General features: G+C 42.7%; 2 protein-coding genes and 1 long non-coding RNA gene across 7 annotated transcripts in view; 2 read left to right on the forward strand and 1 right to left on the reverse strand.

The window, feature by feature from the left end:
* The window catches only part of tfb1m (transcription factor B1, mitochondrial), a 31,967-nt gene extending 23,578 nt beyond the window's left edge, over positions 1 to 8,389 (forward strand). Inside the window, exons 7-9 of one of the 2 annotated variants that reach the window (XM_083551118.1) lie at positions 21 to 148; positions 1,933 to 3,392; positions 3,469 to 8,389. In XM_083551118.1, coding sequence (XP_083407244.1) covers positions 21 to 148; positions 1,933 to 2,161 — 357 coding nt within the window. In that variant the 3' untranslated portion in view covers positions 2,162 to 3,392; positions 3,469 to 8,389. Of the gene's footprint in view, positions 1 to 20; positions 149 to 1,932; positions 3,393 to 3,468 lie in introns of those variants that run through there. The other variant, XM_083551119.1, reaches the window with a different exon arrangement.
* Positions 3,884 to 21,206, reverse strand: part of tiam2a (TIAM Rac1 associated GEF 2a) — a 72,909-nt gene continuing 55,586 nt past the window's right edge. For all 4 annotated transcript variants that reach the window (XM_083551024.1, XM_083551022.1, XM_083551025.1 and 1 more), the window contains 12 exons: positions 11,498 to 11,686; positions 10,929 to 10,997; positions 10,255 to 10,380; positions 9,541 to 9,649; positions 7,829 to 8,008; positions 7,632 to 7,750; positions 7,084 to 7,192; positions 6,890 to 6,948; positions 6,366 to 6,468; positions 5,986 to 6,067; positions 5,745 to 5,902; positions 3,884 to 5,526 (listed from right to left, as the gene is read on the reverse strand). In XM_083551024.1, the coding sequence (XP_083407150.1) occupies positions 4,916 to 5,526; positions 5,745 to 5,902; positions 5,986 to 6,067; positions 6,366 to 6,468; positions 6,890 to 6,948; positions 7,084 to 7,192; positions 7,632 to 7,750; positions 7,829 to 8,008; positions 9,541 to 9,649; positions 10,255 to 10,380; positions 10,929 to 10,997; positions 11,498 to 11,686 (1,914 nt within the window). In that variant the 3' untranslated portion in view covers positions 3,884 to 4,915. The remainder of the gene's footprint in view (positions 5,527 to 5,744; positions 5,903 to 5,985; positions 6,068 to 6,365; positions 6,469 to 6,889; positions 6,949 to 7,083; positions 7,193 to 7,631; positions 7,751 to 7,828; positions 8,009 to 9,540; positions 9,650 to 10,254; positions 10,381 to 10,928; positions 10,998 to 11,497; positions 11,687 to 21,206) is intronic.
* On the forward strand, positions 13,193 to 14,422 carry LOC310731483. Its single transcript, XR_014535214.1, has 2 exons — positions 13,193 to 14,277; positions 14,318 to 14,422. It is a non-coding gene; the product is annotated as an uncharacterized lncRNA (long non-coding RNA).

The raw sequence follows: 21,206 nt of genomic DNA on the forward strand, positions 1-21,206 counted from the left end.
GTGTGTGTGTGTGTGTGTAGGTGGACGTGGGGGTGGTACACTTTACTCCTCTGGTTCATCCACACATCCAGCAGCCCTTTAAGCTCGTGGAGAAGGTGGTCAGGAACGTCTTTCAGTTCCGCAGGAAGCACTGCCACAAAGGACTCGAGTAAGCGATGTGTACCCTTTCTTTCTTTCTTTCTTTCTTTCTTTCTTTCTTTCTTTCTTTCTTTCTTTCTTTCTTTCTTTCCCTCCCTCTCTCCCTCCTTCCCTTTCTTCTCTTTATTCTTTCCTGCCTTTATTCTCTTCCTTCTTTCTTTACTTCCTTCCCTTTATTAATTACTTACTTCAATCATCCTTTCATTTCTTCTTCCCCTTCTCTTTCTCTTTATTTTTTCCTTTGTTCCTTGTCTTCTGTCCTTCTTTTCTTCTCTTCATTCCCTCCTCCTTCCTTCTCTATGATCGTCCGTTAGTTCTTCCTTCCTCCTTCCTTTCTTCTCTACATTCGTTTATTTGTATGTCCTTCCTTTCTTCTCTTCTTTCTTTTCTTCCTTTTCTTCCTTCTTCTGTTTCTTTTCTCCGTCCTTCTCAATTCATTTATTTCTCAAGCGTTTTTTTTTTCCCCTTCCACAATTGTCTAAAAGCAGCTTTACAGAATGTAAGAAAAATAGAACCAAAAATTTTATCAGAGTGAATTATGGGTATTTCCCCCTGATGATGAAGTCTGGGGTAACTGTGGCAATAAAAACTACCTGAGATGGTAAGTGGAAGAAACCTTGAGAGGAACCAAACTCTAAAGTGGGAACCCTCCTCATTTGGGTGACACCAGGAGTGTGATGATAACTCATTAAAACATCATATAACATAACAGCAGCGAGAGAGAAACATCACGAGCACTGGAGTGTGTGATCGTGTCCAGCAGTCAGCCACCAGAGGAGACGAGAAGTTCCTCCCTGTTCACCTTTAACATCTACTCAGATATCAATGTTGAGTTTCAGCAAACGAGTAGATCTTTTTTTGTTTTTTAATTTTGAGGATTTGTACGTTTTTGGTATCTGGTAGACCCCATGAGCAGGTGAGGGTTAAGGGCCATGCTCAGGGGCCCCAGCAGTGCTAGCCTAGTGGTGGTGCATGGATTCAAACTCACGACCTTCTGGTCAGAAGTTAGTGCTCTATATATTACTTCCCTAAATGGGAAGTTTTTTTTTTTATGATAAAATAATAAATGAAACATGGCTGAATTCTGAGACGAGGAGAAATCAACAGGAAATGCTTTTTACAGCTGTTCTGCTCGTCCTGATTTAAAGAAGGCAGCTTAAGACGTCTGAGCACACGGCTGTAAAATAAATATATTAATAAAACAAGAAGTTCTAAAGAGAAGTTTCTCTTGTTAAAGTCGGAGCCCTGAACACAAGCGAGCTGAACCCTGTTCATTAATCAGCTGTGTGTGTGTGTGTGTGTGTGTGTGTCAGTACAACAGCTTTGATCACTGATAAAAATGTTGGCACCCCACATCACGAACCTGCTACAACGAAACTCTGGCATAAGGAATAAAGATTGTTTGATGTATTTTATGTACAGATCGTTGTGATGGAGTGATTAATGGAGGCCGAGTGACGAGTTTGATAAAAATTACAATTAATAGCAATTCCTTTTTCACATCCTGGAGATCCGTGATATTACAGAACATCACGGAAATTTGAGGCTGGATTTGGACTGTAGTTAATATCAACAACTGTAATGGATGATGAGATGATGAGGCTCCCCTTTTGAGTCTGGTTCCTCTCAAGGTTTCTTCCTCATACCATCTCAGGGAGGTTTTCCTCCACCACAGTCACCACTGGTTTAATCATTAGGGATAAACTTAAATGTATTAATTTATAAGGAACAAACTTGTACAATGAATTGAATGAACGTCAGTGTGATGTTAGTGTGTTTTCTTCTTTCGTACAGGATGTTGTTTCCCGAGGCTCAGAGACTCCGGATGACCGAGGAGCTTCTGCGGAGCGCCGACGTGGACCCGACCCTCCGTCCGGCAGACATCTCAGTCAGCCAGTTCAGAGCTTTATCAGACGCCTACAGCAGGCTGTGCAGAGAAAACCACACGCTGTTCAGCTACGACTTCAGACAAGAGCTGAGGCAGAAACGCCAAAACCACAGACAGACGAAAAGAGAGACATAACTCCTGTCGTTTACATCTTTCCATTCCTGCAAAAGTGTAGAAGAAACAATGGCTCTGAGGTAAGAGGGGGGCGTTTTATTTTATACACACCTGAAGTGTTAAAACAGTGTTGGAAAACTAAATAGACTGGAGTTCATATTATATAAAACTCTAGAAATGCTGGAAATGAAAAATGTAATCCTCAGTGCAATCGCACAAAACCTTCATGAGCTCTTTTTGTAGTTATTCAGGCCATTTCTCCTTCTCAGAGCTGCTCAGAAGAGAGTTTAGACTTCCGCTCTGAATTGCCATCATATTGCAAAGTGACAGCAGAGCCATAATCGCTTCGACGCTACAAAGCGCCTCGGAGACGTCGGGCTTTTCAGAGGAAAATGTTTCTCTGGTGGGGACGTTTGAGAGAAAGCTTCATGACTTCTCCGGTTACTGCACAGTGTAAATAAATAAATAAATAAATAGAATGGAGTAAATGGAAGGATGTCACCGTTTAGAGAAGCGTAATGCATATAAATATAAAGAATGGTGCGTTAATCATATGCAAAAACAGAGTGTGTTATTCTTTCCTCAAAATCCATCACCAGAGAAACGTTTGCCTCTTTTTTCTTTGAGGTCTATAAAATGTTTATCGTTCGATTAATGTAATTTGCTAACTGTAATGTCATGTTTGCATCATTGCCATAAAATCTGCACGTTGTTTCTGCTCCCAGGCTGTTTTGCGTCTTTATTTCCTCTCGATACGTTGTTTATACTTCGCTTTAGGACAGTCAGACCCTCGGCAGACGCTTGTAGAGCAGCATAACGTTAAATTCAGGAGTCGTCATTCTCCCAGTCCTTTTTTCTCCTATGCAACAAACTCCAAGCAAATTTATAAATGTCCAGATGTTGCGCTTAATTTTCATTGAAAAAAATCAGAATGAAGCATTAAGAACAGCTTCACACTCTCAGCATCTGGTTCTTCACTCGTTTGGAGATTTCTTGTTCATCTCAGGGCAGTACAGTAGGATTCAGGTCCGGTGACTGGGAGGGTCGTTCCATGATAAAGCTCTCTAAATAACACGTACAGAACTCGGATTTACGCTTCGGATCATCGTCTTGTTGTACGGTGAAGTCGGTCCTCATGACTGAATTGCATGGTGTAATGTAAAGTATGGAACTGTAGCCATGTTGGATTAATTTTACCATTAAACCTACATGTACATAATAATTTAGCGTGTTCTTAAATTTCTGTTTACATGTGAAGAAGTGGAGCATGACACATAGATACATGTAATTTATCCCGAACCTACTGTTAGTGCCCAAAGTAACAACAGTAATGCAACAACGAACGAGTTTGTTGCTTTGAAACAAAAGGAACCTGCATATGTGCCTCAAAAACAATAAAAAAACCAGATAATTATGAAGTGCTTTAAACTGAAAAATACGAGCGCAATGCATTGGGTTGTGGGTTTATATAAACATTATACATAAATTTAATTGTCCATTTATTCTACACAAATGACGTGAAAATTGTGAACTCGATTCCGTTTTTTTCCGGCTGTTTAACTCTGATTAATTGAACGGTGTGATGATGTGAAAAGCAGGATACGAACTCGCTGTAAATCAGGATTAAATGTATTCCATGCTGATTCAGCAAACGATTCGGCCAGAGAGTTTTTTTTTTTTCTCTCCGTGACCGAGCGCATCCATTTATTTATTTAATTACAGCCACGCGGTCGACAGAGCGAATACCAAAAGACATTTTTATTCATTGTTGGTTTCAAAAACGTCTTTGCAGGACTGTGATTGTCCAAGACCTCGGTTTATTTACATACAGCAGATCAGAATCGTTAAAACGGCAACCCGATAAACTGCAATACAAATGATGGTTATTCATAAAAAATAAAAAAAAACTGTACATATTTCTATAAAAGAGATGATGGTTTTTACGTTTTCCCGCTGTGGCGCTAAGCACGTTCTGGACACCGCACACGTCCATCGTAATAACGTCAATATCGTAATAACGTGTGTTTCAGCCTCACGCACTCACGAGTCGCGGAAAATGTTCTGTAAATTTCCATGGGAACGTCGGAAATATTCCAAGTAACAGGAATTTATGGGAATCAATTAGAAATTTGGGGAAATGTATATAAACTTTGTCATATACACACATTTTCTTTGGCCATATGATGACATGTATTCAAACTAATATCGATTTTAAAAAATTAAATTTTTGACTGAATTAATTGTTAAATGTATTATTTTTTTATTAAATTTATGGTCCCTGTTATAGGCTCACCTGCAATTTTGTCAATTCCCAGTATATTCCTGTTAATTCCCTTGGAATGTTTCCAGTCTTGAAAATTCCTGGAATTTTGCAACAAACGCACCATGCAAACATTTGACTTCAAGAAAGAAAAGTAATCAAGTCTTAACCTTTGGCTTTCAGTTCATAAGGAAAATATACTTATCAATAAATAAGAGAGCTGAAAAACCTAACAATAAAAGCACAGCAAAAAAAAAAAAAAAAGGCACCAAATAAACAGATGCAACATCTGGATCATCGTCCTAGAGGTTCTATGCAGCCCAGGCTCATGTGATAGGACACACGTGTTGCGCTGGGCGAAAACATCATCCGAAAGTGTGAACACGTAAGCGTCTCTTCTTGAGCATCACTCATTGTGAGGGCTTTGGGAGAATTTTTCAGCTCGTCCAAAATCCCCTGCCCAAACCTTCAATGTTTTACGTCCTGGACCTGAGAGTCACTGTACAGATTCATGGCTACGATGTGGTCGCCGTGGCGCTGCTCTTTGTGGCATTTTCGTAGAAACAGTCCTCGTTGATGACCGAGGTGAGGCTGTGGACGCTGAAGTCCCTCTCGAGCAGCGTGTTGAGGTCGACACCTGAACTCATTACCGCCGACTCTGACTGGCTGTCGAAAGAGCGGCTGTGCTGCCTAAGACTCAGCAGCGCCGCCTGGCTGCGTCTCGGCTCGCTTTTCACCGAGCGCCGCCTCACGGCGTTGAAGTGAGCCCGCTTTAGCGGCGGCAGCATCTCTGGAGAGTTCACCTCACGACCTTCGGGTTCCACGCGAACCTCAGGGCTCAGGTGAAGCTCCTGGAGCCGTGACTCGATCGAGCCGGGCATATTGGAGTCGCACCGAGCCAAGCGCTCGCTGAACCCGTCATCGTCACTGAGAATATCCGACTCCCTCATGCTGATGTGTCTGAGGGCGGGGTTAGTGGGTGGTGCCTCATGTGGGGCAGGGGGCGGGTCTCCGCTGCTCTCGCTCGCTGAATCGGAGTCCAGTTGTGTGGACTTCAGAGCTTCACTGTGGGCGAGAGAGATGACGCCAAGCGGCTTCTGGCACAACCAGGACGCCCGAGAGGAACCTGAAACACATACGCACACACACACATATAGACACACTTCAGCTACCAAACTGGGGTAAGTCAATGGATTATGTATTAAAACTGTCTTTGAAGCTCTACACATAACTCTTTGGAGTTTGCAGGTCTGTGCCTGAAATCTGTTCATCAGCATACAATGCTTTTGATATTAAACACTACTATAGAAGTGTGTGTGTGTGAGAGAGAGAAACAGGACTGACCGAGTTTAGCTGATGAAGGTAAACTCCCCTTCATAGGAGTGAGCTGTTCTCTGCACGTTCTCTCGGCTGGCCGCTCGTTCGCTCGCATCCCTTTGCGCACGTTTTCCCGCAGGACCGCGCGAATCACCTTCACCATGTTCACTTTGCACTCGGGCGTGCTGACGGAGACGAGAGCTCGCGGTTAAAAATGGTTAGCATTGTTTAGAGCTTTACATCACAACCGAATGATGGTGTAGCTCACCTGCTGCACAGCTGGAACACCGTCTCGGGGCGACCCTCCTGCTCCGACCGGGTGTGGATCAACTCCCAGACACAGTTATTTTCTGTGTGCAGGGAAAAATAGAGAACAGAGGTGGTTTTGATCAAAGGCAGTATTTAAATGTTGACTTTTATTAAATTTGTCTGACTGTTACAAAGTGCCCACACTGGAGACTCCTTTCATTAAATCTTAAATACGTGATTTTCTCCTACTAAACTCTACATTTATATTTTACTTATAATGAATAGAAACCTGTGATTTATCTGAAGCCGTGAATCCAGAATTTGTGTGTGTGTGTGTGTGTGTGTGTGTGTGTGTGTGTGTGTGTGTGTGTGTGTGTGTGTGTGTGTGCACGGTCGTACCTGCTGTGTTTCCCAGTCGCACCTGCAGTGCCGATCGAGGAACGAGCCAGCGGAACTTGAACAGGTCCTGATCTGCATGAGTGTGTGCAGTCCGTGGAACATTCTGTCTCACACACATAATATATGTGTGTAATCGGTTTGTAATTCAGATTGTAAAAGTCCAATTCTAATGTAAATGTGCCATATATACACCTAAAACTAAATAAAAATAAAACCGAATGAAATTGTATGGGTTTCAGAGGGTTTGGAGAGATGCACAGCCATTAAAAAGCTCAGCTTTTATGGGTATTTGACTTTGGGCCCTTGAGCAAGGCCCTTAACTCGCCTCTGATCAGATGTAACTTTCTTTGGATAGGGGCTGCCAAATGCCATAAATGTAATGTAACGTAATGCACGCATGTCTCGAAATCATTCCGATTGAAAGCATTAAAGCACGTGTCAACACCATGTCGGATTAGGGAACGTCTCACGTAAACTCATCTTTCAATCAGAATGATTTTAATCGGAATGATAAAAACACTCACCATTTTCTTCTTGAGCTTGTTGTTCTCTCTGTAGACGAGAATCACTGCTTTCTTAAACACTGACGAGGGAAAAGACACGAGTTTCAGAGAACAGTGACAATCTGATTTCAACACCATCATCAGGTTTCTTTCAACAAACTCCAGTAACTGTAACTTGACAGATGTACGATTCTGTAGGAGGAGCTGCTACTCACCAAACACGGTCAGTTCCGGCTCCTTCTTCATGCGGCCCAGAGACGGCAGAGGGTTCAGCCACATCACTGACGCATGCTGGAGAAACTCACCCATCGAGATCTCAGACACCTGAGGGAGAACCACAGCCATGCAGATTTCCCCAAAAATATTAGAATAAATAAATAAGTATTGTAGTTGTTATTTCATACACAGATTGTCCAGCGTTCTGGATAAACCTGCCTCAGGGGGTGGGGCTTCGTATAAGGTTGGTTTGTGACATCACAACACCTTTTACATATGCAAATTATTAGATGACAAAAAGCTGATAATCCCAGAATGTGTCTACACTCGACCCAAACTGCAGTGGTTCTGGTTCCCACTGTAATATTCTATAACGTAGTTAGGAGTTTAATGGACGGAGTCTCCAGTGTCAGCACTTTGAAACACTCAGGAGTTTTGTGGCTCCTCTGTAAAATCTTTTATCTTTAAGGTGGTTTAACGCTTCTATAGCACACGTTCCGCAGGATGTTACACGTTTGTAGAAACCCAGAAGTGTGAGACGGTGTACCTCTTTTTCCAGGCCACTTTGTTCCGCCACCAGCAGGTCGAACACTGGGCCATAGTCCTCGTAGATCTTCTGCATCTCGTTTATATGGCTGGCCACTTTCTCCATCGCCTTTAAGGCCTCTGAGAACGAAAGAAAAACACGTTATAGAACGCAAACGAAGCGTCTGAGCTGAAAGAGAAAAACGAGAGTCTGTGTACCGGTAAGGTGATAGTGCTCCTCGCTGTCTTTGTCGGTCAGAGACACCAGCTCTCGCAGCAGTAAGGGGTACTTCAGCACTCTCTGCACCGGTTTAATCAGATACGACTCTAAAGTAGACGAGTGCTGCTTGGTGGGATTCCTCGCATCCAGGAACTCCTTAAAGGCTCGATCCGTTTTAGCTGAACACACACACAAAGTCATGCTAAATACATGAACCCATCATGCCACATCACACAGCCACAAGAGGGCAGCACATGGTCCCCAGGACTACTTCCATCCCTTCACCACTCCATCCCACCTACCCTTCCAGCACCCCTGGGACTCCTCCCATCCCTCCATCCCACCCCTAACCCGTTTTTTTATAACCACTGCAGTAAAAGCACTTCACTGCAAAAGAACGAGGTGAGACTGGAGCAGCCGTGTTGCATCACCGACTCGTCCCTGAGCGACGCTCCCTCTCACACGGCATGCGATTAAACGAGCACTCACACTGCGACCGCACACTCGCACGTCGGAGAGTAATTGGCAGGCAATTAACACTTAGGCAAAAAATAAATAAATCAACATGATCACTGCACGAGCAAATCTCCCGCACAACACACAGTGTGTGAGAAAGTGTAATTACCAACATTGCTGACACACTGTTTAGCTCAGGAGATCAGAGTGTGTGTGTGTGTGTGTACAACACAAATTAACGCCAAGTGTGTGAGTAAGTAGTAGGTGTGACCACGTCACAAGTCACTTCCACCTGCACAGCTCATGCGGCATTATTGAATGGCAGCGAATCCAATTATCTGTAGGAAATACTAAAGAGGTACACAATCGTTTGTTCTGCTTGTAATTAGCAGATAGTGAGGTTTATTTACACGCTTGTGCACAGGTAAATCGACACAGATGGTTGATAGCGATAGTTTTTCCGTGTTGCGTTAAACAGTACAAGAGTGGCCTCTAGAGGTGAATCACTGATGAAACGTGCTGTTTGTTTGAAGTGTCTTTTTGTTTCTTAATTAATTTTGGGTGTTTTAATTTATTTCATGTATGTGGTGGTTTTTCTTTTAGTCAGTATCCAGTTGATTAATCGGTTATCGGCTATCGGTTAAAGGTTAATTTTATAAAGCCACACTTCCTGATTTGGGTGTTTTAGCGAGGAAACCCTCGCCTCTTGTTCCCGCCTACAGAACTGTTGCTCCGGTTCTGTAATGGGACACATTAAAGAGATGTCGGGGGGGGGGGGGGGGGGGGCAGTTTTCTCCTCTATGCCTTACACTTTCATTCATTTTACACCAGGCAGCATGCCAGAGGCTGAAAGCAGGCCAGTGTTACACACATAAATCCACTTATATTTAGTCACACTCGAAATGTCCAGTCCGATTCAATGATTGGATATTTTGTATAGATCAGACCTCTGGCTTCGAGGAGGGATAATGCATTTTAGAGCGGAGTACAAAGTATGAATGTAGGGATAATTATTCAGGCTGCACAGAAACTGCATTGCAGATGAACAGCATGATGCATATATTACATTTTAATGCAGAACGTGGATCTGATGATTTATCATGCAACATCTTCAGTGTGTTTAACCTTTAAATCCAAAGGTGATTGGGGGGGGGGGGGGACGGACTAAATGACCTTTCTCCTTACTTTTTGTTTAATTTCTGAGGAAATACAATGAAATATAAAATAAAAAAACACAAAGTGGATCTGGAAGTACCTCTTTCCAGAACCTTCTGGACCTTGATGTGGTTGGCGCAGAAGCCACTGTAGAGTTTGAAGTGATCGGCGTAGTAGAGAAACGATCCGCCCAGAGAAAACAGCAGCTTCTAAACAAAAGATGATGGAGAGAGAGAATAAAGAGAACAAACCATGATGGCTTAATCATCACGTTTATAAAGGACTGGAAAAAACGTGACAAAAGTAAATGAAACAAAGGATGAATCTCAGAGAGACGGATATTAAAGTCTCTGAGGCTGCAGACACACGTGAGTCTTACACCGGGTTTAACTCAGACGAGTGAACAGAGATTTTTTTTTTTGATTGTACGTAGATTTTGGTATGATGAATCCGAACCACCAGCTCGACTGATTCCTCCAAACGATCCTATGATGATGTGGTAAAATTTATTAATGTATGTGGATGCTAGAGATTTTCTTCAATCGTTTTTAACATATTCGCATCAGTAAAAAATGATTTCTTTAAATTTAAATATTAGTAGAAGTGCATCAGCCTCAGTTATGGAGATGAATCTCTAATGTATTCATGTTATTGACTTTGGATTAAATAAAATTAGTATTAAGGCATTACAGAGAAAAGTGAAGCTCAGAAACTCCCAGCAGACACGGTTGCTGCCCTCAATGATGTTCGTAGCTTGTATACCAGTTTAACGAGTTTTTTTTTGTGTGAAATGCGTTAGTCGACGTAGACGTACCTTGAATTGCATGGGGGTTTCCAGTGTGCTGAAGTCGGGTGTGGAGGCAGTTCTCTCCTCCAGGGTCTGCAGAAACACCTTCTGGAAGTCCAGCATCTCTGGCAGACTCCCAAACAAACTCTCCATCTAAAAGCAGACCACAAGCAGCCTGATGGATCTCCACAGCTTTCAAATCATCTCCAGTGTGAGCTTTATCCATCATCATCATCATCATCGGGACAGTGTTTAACCTCGAGCACAGGAACGCTGGACATTTCCTAATGTAGGGTTCTACAGAGAGATTCCTGAGTGGGGCCTTCATGCGAGTGTGAGTGTAAACACACACACACACACACACACACACTCCTAAACTCGTCCTGACATTCAGTACTTAATGTTTATTACTTGGTCACATTATCCTGAGTGGTGCTACTTAACCGCTCGCTCTTTCTCTGTCCAAGGGCGCGTCCTAGCACGCTAATGGCTCTTTAATGCGCCTCGCTTGTCTCTCTGGAGACATCCTAAAGCACGGCGCAGTCCGGTTCCATTGAACCAGGCTTACACGCTAGCTATTAGCATTAGTCACAAATGGCTGGGAGTGGACTGGAATCCGGAACACGGTGATGCTCGAGGGGAGAACGACATTAATGTTCAAAATAAAACAACTATTTTAAGCTTGAAGGACTCGTTTTTACCTCATCCAGTGTGAGGAACGTCTCCATCTGCAGGGGCTTCAGGTAGATCTCAAACAAGTAGCTCAGATCCTGAAAGACAAAAACAAACAGCATTCAGTGTAAATTGTATCAGTGTATCCTGGTGTTTGTGCTCATTTAACAGAATTGTGTTTAATTCCACATCCCACATCACTCGTTCCCGCCGGAGGGGGTGAAGAAGGTGGGGAGTGGGGCTGTTGGGGAGTGGGTTGGGGTAACAGAATGGTGTCTCGCCCACGCTGTCACTGCGTGTTAAAGCATTGGCAGGCTGTCGCTGTATCAGGCGGAATATTCTCATTAGGCTGATTTATTGCGGTGCAGCAGCGCCAGCTCAGCACATCAGCACGCAATCGCTCAAACACACTCAGCCTTCTGCTCCTGATCCCGATTCTGTACAGCCACGCCGCCACCTTCTACACAATCTATACCAGGTTCTCGTTACTCTGATGATTCCTGCACCAACCAATCAGCACTCACCTGAGACCTGGAGCGTTTACCCATAACCCCCTGCTCCTGATGTGTGTTTTCAAGCAAATTCACTTCTCATTTACCTTGACGTAGGATTTCTCCGTGTCCACCAGCTCCTGCACGACCTTGCGGAGTCTTTCGGTGACAGACATGTGTCGTGGACAGGGTCTGAGCAGCGCGGTGTCCTGTCCCACCGTCTCCTTCTGGACCTCCATCAGTCCTCCAGAAGAGTCCTGGAAGGAGTGATAAAGAGTGCACACCGTCTCCACGCTCTGCAACACACACACACTCGGTAAGGAAATATTCAGCCAGGTGACGCATAACGTTTCTCTCATATCTGAAAAATGTTTTTAGGAGTTTTATTTGATCATGGTTGATGAAATAATGCAGCATCCCTCACACGTGAACTCGTCACGTTTCCTCCTCTTCCTCCTAAATCTGTCGCTTCAGATAAGGTCCCCAACAAATGTAGTACACATTATGCCTCGCTCCATCACTTCACATTCTCTCCTTGCTGTGTCTCGCCTTCGCCGAGACCTTCACAATATCTCCTTCCACCTTCACTTGTGACCTTTTTTCTTTTTTTCACTTTTGCCCCTGATCTAACACGCATGTGCACATTCTTTACTTTCACACGTACAACCTATAATCAGGGACATGTTAATTAGAGACAGGACGACGCTAAGGGCACGCTTTAGTACATAAGCCCCGCCCCTCTGGGAAAAAAGAGCCAATCACATCAGCCTGTTTTACGGATGCAGATTTTTAGTACTCTGAATTGTAATTTATGAACACACGCATCGCATCTCATCGATTCGCATCAGTGAATCGGTATGAACGTGCATTTTTATCACGATGCATTGTTTTTAACATATTTGCGATAAAAAACGATTTATTTCTATATAATTATTAATAGATGCGCTATACTTTTATTATTTAGGAAGTGACTGATAATTTGTGCCCAGTATTTGATATGTAGACTGGTTTCTCTATGGAGACCGAGGTGTGTCCTAAGAGGCATATATAATACAGATTAACATGAGGTAGAGCTGTAACTTCCTGCAGATATAACAGGAAAAGTTTTCTAGTTTTCTTTAATCTTTTCTTTCTTTTTTTTTTTTTTGCACTACAAAGGCGTGTTTGTGAAAGAGCCATATTAAATTGAAAAGCATCTGCACTGCAGCGCAATAACGGTGAATCGCATTGCATCAATAGCCGCTTATGTGTAAGCAGTTGTGTGTATATATATATATATATATATATATATATATATACATATATACATATACATATATATATATATATATATATGTATGTGTGTGTGTGTGTATTGTGTGTTATTATATGTGTGTGTGTATTGTGTGTTACTATATACACATACATATATATATATATATATATATATATATATATATATATATATATATATATATATATATATATATATATATACATATATACATATACATATATATATATATATATATGTATGTGTGTGTGTGTATTGTGTGTTATATGTATCGCTTTGCATCGTGATGCAAATCGCATCGGCCCCAGTTCTGGAGATGCACATCCCTGCAATTCACACACACATTCTGCATTTTCTAAAAATCCTCGTTTCTATTTGTCTGGGGTTTTTTTTAACCTCTTCATGGTTAACTAGATAAAAGTCTGATAAAACACCAGAAGTGTCGCCAAGATGTCCGCCGAGCGCGCACACACACACACACACACACACACACATACACACACACACACACACATACACACACACACACACTGTTCCAGAAGCTCTTTGTCAATATACATGATGGGAAAAAAAACTGCATTAGTAAATATAAAACGACCTTCATAATTGGATGGATTCGCTCTGAAGGTCATCAGCTTGTGATCAGTATGGGGGGGGGGTGTTCTGACTGCAGTACTTTTATAATTTAAGTCTGTGTATGTGGATGAAAGGGGAATGAAAAATTTGAAGTGTATCATTAGGAAGTAAAACAGAAATGTATCCAAATGTTCCAAAATGTTTTTTTTTTTTTTTTTTTAGTGTTTTTTATTTATAAAATGGTGTAAATCTCTGGTGGTGTGATTAGAGTCTGTTTTATATATAGGGGGAATAGAACTATAAACATATACCAGTATACATTACTGGTGTCACTAAAAGAAGTTCAGACCAGAGATCAGAGGGCTGCATCACACACAGGAATCTCATACAGGGTGAATGAATGTTGTTACTAAAGCAAGAAACCCAATGAACCCAGTTCAACACGTCTCCTTTCACTGCTGTCTGAACTGATAAGAAAAAACAAGCAGAACACACACAAATACACAGCCTCAATGCTAACATCAGACTCGCTCGGTCTCCAGGCAGAGACCAAAAATAGCAAAAAAATAGCAAAAAAAATAAATCAATTAGTCCTGTTTGGAAAGGTGTAGCGCCCACACACACACACACACACACACACACACACACACACACACACACACACACACACACACACACACACACACAAACAAAGAGCTATGTCAGCATTTCTCCCATCCCATTTCTCCACACATCCATGTAGACCCAGTGGCTCAGAAACTCCAGCATGTTCCTGAGGGACTCTGAGTGACCTGAGACCTGATTGTGATCTTCTACACAAACACAAGCGTGAAGCTTCTGCATACAAATCAAATGACGAGCCATTCAGTTCTCTCTCTGTATGTGTGTGTGTGTGTGTGTGTGTGTGTGTGTGTGTGTGTGTGTGTGTGTGTGTGTGTGTGTAAAACCAGCATCCTGGGAAATCGATAAAGGGCACAGAAGAAGCAAGTGCCACAATAGGGAGCTTTGTGGTGTGTGTGTGTGTGTGTGTGTGTGTGTGTGTGTGTGTGTGTGTGTGTGTGTGTGTGTGAGCAAGCAGTAAAGGGTGAGCGGGTACAGAGACGTGTGTGAGTCATGAGTCTCGAATGGAGCCTGCAGCGTTCACTAATTACCGCATGGCTGCTGCAGGGACAAAAAAAAGAAAGAATGAAAGAAAAGAAGGAGAAAGTGATAAAGATAAAAAGTTGGGAGAAAACGAAAAAGACACAGAGTAAAGACGGGAGCACAGATGTGATCACTGCTCCTCCCAGGAGCTCATTATCACTCATTAAAGAAAGAACAGATGCGCTCTCTCTCTCTCACTCACTCATTCTCACACTCACACACACACACACACAAACAGGGGGTTTGGAGACTGCTGATCTGCTGTGGCGCCCCCTAATGGGAGCAGCCGAAAGAATAAGAATAAAAAATACGATACATTAAAAGATCCATATGAAGCATCTTCGTTATGCGATTTGATTCCCCTCAGTAAGATGCAGTGAGATACGAGATGTGATGGATAAATTCAGATGCTCTCCAATTTACTATGGTACTGATAGTTCACTTTTATTTCTTTGGTTCAGACAGACAGCAAATTATCAATTTACTTAAGTGCCTTCTGACTTCTAACTCATGTCCCATTTCACACACGCCTTTGTAGATTAAATTATACCAGACGTTTTATTCCTGTTGTGTATCCAGGAAGATGCAGCTCTACCTCTGCCATGTTAATCTGTATTCTATGTGACTCTCAGGAATACAATCTACAAATCTATTGGTCACAAATTATCGGTCACATTCCAGTTAATAACATTAAACTGCATCTGCTATTAATTATATATATATATAAAAAAAAATCTTTTTTACCAACAAATGTTTTTTTTCAAACGATGTAACGTGACACAAATGCAGTCTTGTATCTGATGTAACATGGACACACTGTTACAGGACCATAATCATGATGCCAAGGCTTTGATCGAGGATGTTTGTTTTAGCGTGGGTGAAGATGAGCAGCAGGATCCCACACAAAGCTGGAGAACCGCTGCAAGGCTAATGGAGGAACGTGGTGGACCTGCAGGTAGAGTGACTCACCCTCAGCATTGCAACATGGCTCCATCATGATAAAGCCAGGGCGACCCAAAAATACACGTGGGATTAAAATAGGACCATGTGGAGGCGTGAAAGAGCGAACCGAAAAAAAGAAAAGACATGCAGCGCAGACGTCTCTCTCTTTTCGCTTCCTTCTTTCCTGATTTGGCTGCATGTTCATGGAATATGCGGACGGTTCCTCTGCTTCAGCATGGTCCACGTTACATCATCGCAACCAGCTACGCTCTAAACAATTTTTTTTATTTGCTTGTCTCTGGAGTTGATGGTGAAAAGATTCCTTCAATGTCACGTGTATTAATCTCTCAGTCCCAAACACACCGAGCCTCCTGCCCTGGACACATTACGAGCTAAATGATGACCTTCAACATGTTTAGTTTGGATTGGAAGATTCTAAGTGTCCTGCACACTGCCCTGACCTCCTCAATCCTGCTGAACATCTTCAGTAACTGAAACTGGAGCCTCCTGGACATCACTGCCTGTCTCATTTAGGCTCAGAATGGACACTAATCCCCACAGACACGCCCCAATATCGAGTGGAAAGACTTCACAAAACAGTGAAGTCCCCAGTCTGGAATGAAATGTTCAGCGAGGACATATGGTGTAAAGGTCAGGGTTGGTATCAAAAAGTTTTGAGATTAGCTCTGTTTACAAGAAAGTATTTTATTTATTTACGTTCACACACCATCACCTTCAAAACAGCCCCCTTGCGCAGTAATACAGAGTCTTTTTTTTGGAAGCGTGTCAATCACCTTCTGCGATTCACAGCGACCTTTGAGCTTCAGGAAGAGAGCGAAGTCCGCAGGAGCCAAATCTGGCGAGTAGGGTTGGTGCAGAAGTGAGATCGTAATGTTTCCGCTGAGAAACTCGAGTGTCAGGAGAGCTCTGTGGCAGATTTGCTCAAGTTTAGGACTTAGGATCAGCAGTTTAGGACAGTTTTAGGACTTGCTATCCATCGTGAAATTGCAGATGTGGTAATGCACGTGGTCATTATAGCACCAGCTGGACAGCTCCTGATGTCTTTTGGCACTACTTATGAAGGTCGGTGCTCCCTTTGACTGTGCGTGCAGCCTTGTGCTCCAATCTGTTGGCGTGTTACAAAACTATTCTCGAAACATTTTTATATCACCTCGTATGCAGGGGTGTTCAGAGTGGTACAGCATGTAATGTCAATAAAAATTAAGTCGCACAGAATTTTCTACCAAAATTTCTCCAAGAAAAGCTCCGCCCCCATGAGTTCGTCTCTACACTAATTCAGTAGGTCATGCTCAACAGGATGTCGAGATGACAGAGCAGAACCTCTCAGGTGGCAAGATCGGGTCTCAAAACCTGCAACAATATCGCTATCACATCCGCAACGGAAAACCGCGCTCACCCTGAAGACGAGTCTGTACAGGAGTCTCCACGCGGCACGAGCCTGACGCTTCGTCCTCCGGCCCAGAGAGCAGCTCTTCCTCCTCAGTTTTCCTGCTCTGAACGCTGGCATGATGTCTAAAATGTCAGCTTACACTTTCACCCTGCTCCAGACCTCCTCTTTTCTCCTCTCTTTCTCTCCCATACCATCATTTGATGCTCACTAAGTTCCACTCTCGATCTCTCTCAAGACTCTGTGTCAGGATCCATCGATCGATCATGAGCAGGTTCTGTAAACGCAGCAGTGGACGAAAAAACTGCTGCTGTTTGGTGAAATCTGCATATCAATGGACAGAAAGCGCTGGCCAGGTGCATTCTGGGAAACGCCTCCAGCTCAGAGAAGAAGCTGTGAAGGAACACGCTGCCAAAAACCCTCATCTCTCCACAAACATCAATACGACAAGGAATTTTCAGTACGCAAACGCTGCTGTTAATGCCATGGTTTGAGCTGTCAAGACCGAGAGCCATTACGACTCATCGGTACGCTCAGATCAGATTTGTGGGTTAGGGATCGGTACAGCAGACCTGAGGAACATGATGAGAAGATGTGGAGATCGTTTATCCTGCAGGAGAATCCTTAGCGATAGAACGCGGTCACGGATCGATGACGTAAAACTTCAGACTTGTTTTTTTTTTTTTTGCATGCACCAGTTTTTGATGCGTCTCACAATATGACTGAGATCCTACAGTGTGACGTGAGGATCATGTTCGTACAGTCTGACAAGCAACAATCGCTTATAAATATCCCACAGTGAGGCCCAGCGTTAGTCATATGACTGAATACCCGTCCTTATGAATGATCCGTTGATATAGAAACGAGCGCATAAATATCACCCAATAAGAACAGCGTTGTGATCGAGACCCTTTTAGTGCCGGCGTCACGATCATGTCAAGCCGCTAGCTGGAGGCAAAACAAACTAGCACAGAGTCGCTACACCAGGAACGCAAATAGCATCTTGTTGTGTTGCTAAGTGCCAGAATCGACAGAGTTCAGGCTCCGATTTGAGATTTTATCTCACACCAGACAAAAAAACATGACAGCTGTGATCAAACGCTTCATCATATCAAATACGGTTAAAGAAACTCGTTTTTTTTTTTTATTGTTGATATGTTACATTTATGTCTTTAAAAGGAAGAAGTAACAGTAAACAAGCCCATATTATGTGTCAATGTTATGCTAGCTCACGAATCACATCGTCCATTGATTTGTGTTTTACGACTCGGCCAATCAGGTTCCGTTTGTTTTCAAATAACATTTGCGGTCCTGGACAGCGAGCGACCTTAACTAGTCGGATCAAATCGGATTATTGAGGAGTCGTTGTTTAAAAACAAACGAACAAAACGTAGAAGCTAGCTAGCATCAGGAAAATCATTCCGCCTCCACCTAAGCTCCGCCCACAAAAAAAGAAACGTCACAATGTTTACTAACTGAAAAAGGGTCAATACGCATATTTATTGTTCTCTCCTCTTTGATATCGATCGTTCGGAATGAAAACAGTTTGATATGTTCTGACAGCGTGATGTACAAAGTGCAGTAAGAGGAATAAAACCCTGAGAGAGCAGGAGATTGAAGATGGTCGGCGCTGGGCTGGGATGAGAGCTAAACCCATTGCTCAGAGGAAAGTGTTCTGCCATGCAGCAGTAAAAGCATCGACGCCTCATGATTCTTCCCTGAGGTGAAAGCTATTGTGCCACGCTGCCATCTTCTTTTTAATGCTCCATAAATAAGGACTTGAGCTCGTAAATCAGCCGAGAGCCAAAGTTACACCTTCGTTCCTGTGCTGGTCTACAGACCAGAGCTCCATTCACACAGAGGTTCAGTCGAGGAGTCTCTGTACAGAGATACAGCGAGGAACAACACTGTATGTGCACTGGACTGTAGGATAAAACACATCTGCTAGGCCTGAGCTTCAAATCTCTAAAACACTGTTCACCTGAAATGCATGAGGTAAATAAATTAATAAATAACACAAATAAATGGATGAGACTCGTTTTAATATTAAAATAAATATTAAAATTTAAACGTATGAATGTGTTTCAGAGTGGAGTTTCTCACTCTCGCTTTAGAACCCTGATGTCCTTGAGATCCTCCACAAGCTATTTCTCCCCAGTTCATGAAGGTGGAGAGACAAAAGCCGGACCTGGCAAAGTGCTCCCTTTTAACTGCCATGAGAACTGGCCTGGACCCACTAGTGTGTGTGTGTGTGTGTGTGTGTGTGTGTGTGTGTGTGTGTTTGCTTTAGATCTACAGCTCTGTGGGAGGAGTTGGCAGAGATGATTAGCTCGGAGCTGTACTGTATAGAGTCTGAGTGGCTCAGTTCTTGAAGGACAGAGGTCTGGGGATGTATGGAGGAGATTTTATTTATATTAAGGACATGTTTGTGAAGGATGCAGAACTACATGTAGCAGTGCGAGGGCCTTAATTGCGGTTCGGTTTGTCGAGGAAACCACCAGTGTCTGTCTCAGAGACGCTCATCTCACGCCTCACTGAGCAACTCACAACGTTCGTACTTTGAGCTGGCCACAAGCTTCAGGACCTCAAAGGATTATCATGAACATCCACACGATCAGAGGAGAAACATATTAGATGTTAGATGTTAGGAAACATGGCTGACCTGGCCATCAATTATTCTTTCGTTTGTAGAACATCACGCTGTCAAATAATATCAAAACTTTTATTTCTTTGGTTTAGACAGACATGCCTCGGTCACCGGAGCTTCTGAGGTTGGCTCATATATCCCTTTTTTTTTTTTCAATTATTTTTCCCTAAGATTTCAGATTTATATTTTAAACATCTCAACTGTTCTGCTGTTTTTTTGACTTTCCCAATTTTTAAGGCTTGTTACCGGCATCAGGAAACGCTGAAGTGAACGCAGTAATGAAAGCTGCTTCAGGGCAGAAGATAAACCTCAGGTTTAGATGGCTGGTGCCTCGAGTGTGACTCGAAGGGAGAACATTATCACAGGGTTCATCCCCGTTCATCGTGTCACTTCACTTCTGCAGTGCGGTAAGAAGGCTAAAAGCAGCGGCTAATAGTAAAGATTCGGTAACGTGCTTCTAAACCTAAACTCTGATCAAACGTAACGTGATGTGATTGTCACGTTTCATTACTCAGGCAGCTCATTTATCAACACAGGAGTTCGGAGCTCACTGTTTAGAAGTTTTTAACGTGCAAAGGTTCTTCATAACAGAGACGATTAACAAACAGCAAGAAAGATGCTTTAAAGCCACTACTTGTAGGAAGGGGAAGTGGTAGCTCAGTGGTTAGAATGTTGGACTGCAGATCGGCTGGTCGTGAGGTCAAAGCCACAGGCTAATCTGCCAAATGGCAATAAACATGAACAACAACAGGGTGGTGTTATGCGGAGCAGGAGTGTTTTGTGGAACACTGACTCTTAAAATTGTTGATATTCTTCAGATTCTGTGTACTTTTTTAGGGCTAATATTATTTTACTAATAATAAACTATTTTTTACTAAACATTTGTTTTACTGATGCGCCAAGTCTCAAATCGAGCACCAAAATCCGCCATGATGCACACATCCGGCAATAAAAAACATCCGTGTGGAAACAGCAAAAGTTTGTGTGTCCTGATGATTTACGTCATTTAAAACACCATCATTACTTTAAAACATTTGCAAGGGTGTTTAGACCTAATGCTCCATGTTGAGTTTGGGTTCACTAATAATAAACATACATTTGCATAAAGCGTCCTGAATCATGCAGGGAAAAAGAGCGCACGTGCACACGTCTAACCTACTAGACTTCACCACGTGCGATTTACTTGATAATGTCAAATCACACATTGTTAAAACAACAATTACGATATTATAACAGGCGATATATATCTCTCACAGTCCTACTCCTACTGTGTGTGTGTGTGTGTGTGTGTGTGTGTGTGTGTGAGAGAGAGAGAAATAAAAAATTTTCCCACAGCCCATAAATTCGCTTCGCCCCCAAACTTGGCTCATTCAAAAGCAACTCGTTGAAAAGAAACGAATCTTTATTCTACAATGAAACGAAGCATTCCTGCTGTTACCACGGCAACTAAAGTCACTAAGCAACTAAAGCTACACTTTTTACGGCACGAGGGACAAAATAAGGAGGTGGTCGCTAAGTGGTTAAGGCATTGGACTTTGTGATCTGTAGGTTGTGAGTTCAAATCCCAGCAACAACAAGCTGCTTGTGCCCCTGAGGAAGACCCTTAACCCCGTCGCTGCACAGCTGTATAAAGCAGATAAATGTAAGTCGCTCTGGATACAAAATGGCATTAATATAAATATCACCTCATTCTGATTCGGTTTCGGAATCCAAAATTAAATGCTGTTTGTTTTTTGACTAAATTGCTGTGAAATCATCTTCCAGTGTTGGACAGTAATTAAGTAAACGGCTGTTCATTCCTTGCGCATACAAGCCCTCTGCCTGCTT

The sequence above is a fragment of the Silurus aristotelis genome (assembly GCF_946808225.1).
Source record: "Silurus aristotelis genome assembly, chromosome: 9".
Classification (NCBI taxonomy): Eukaryota; Metazoa; Chordata; class Actinopteri; order Siluriformes; family Siluridae; genus Silurus; species Silurus aristotelis.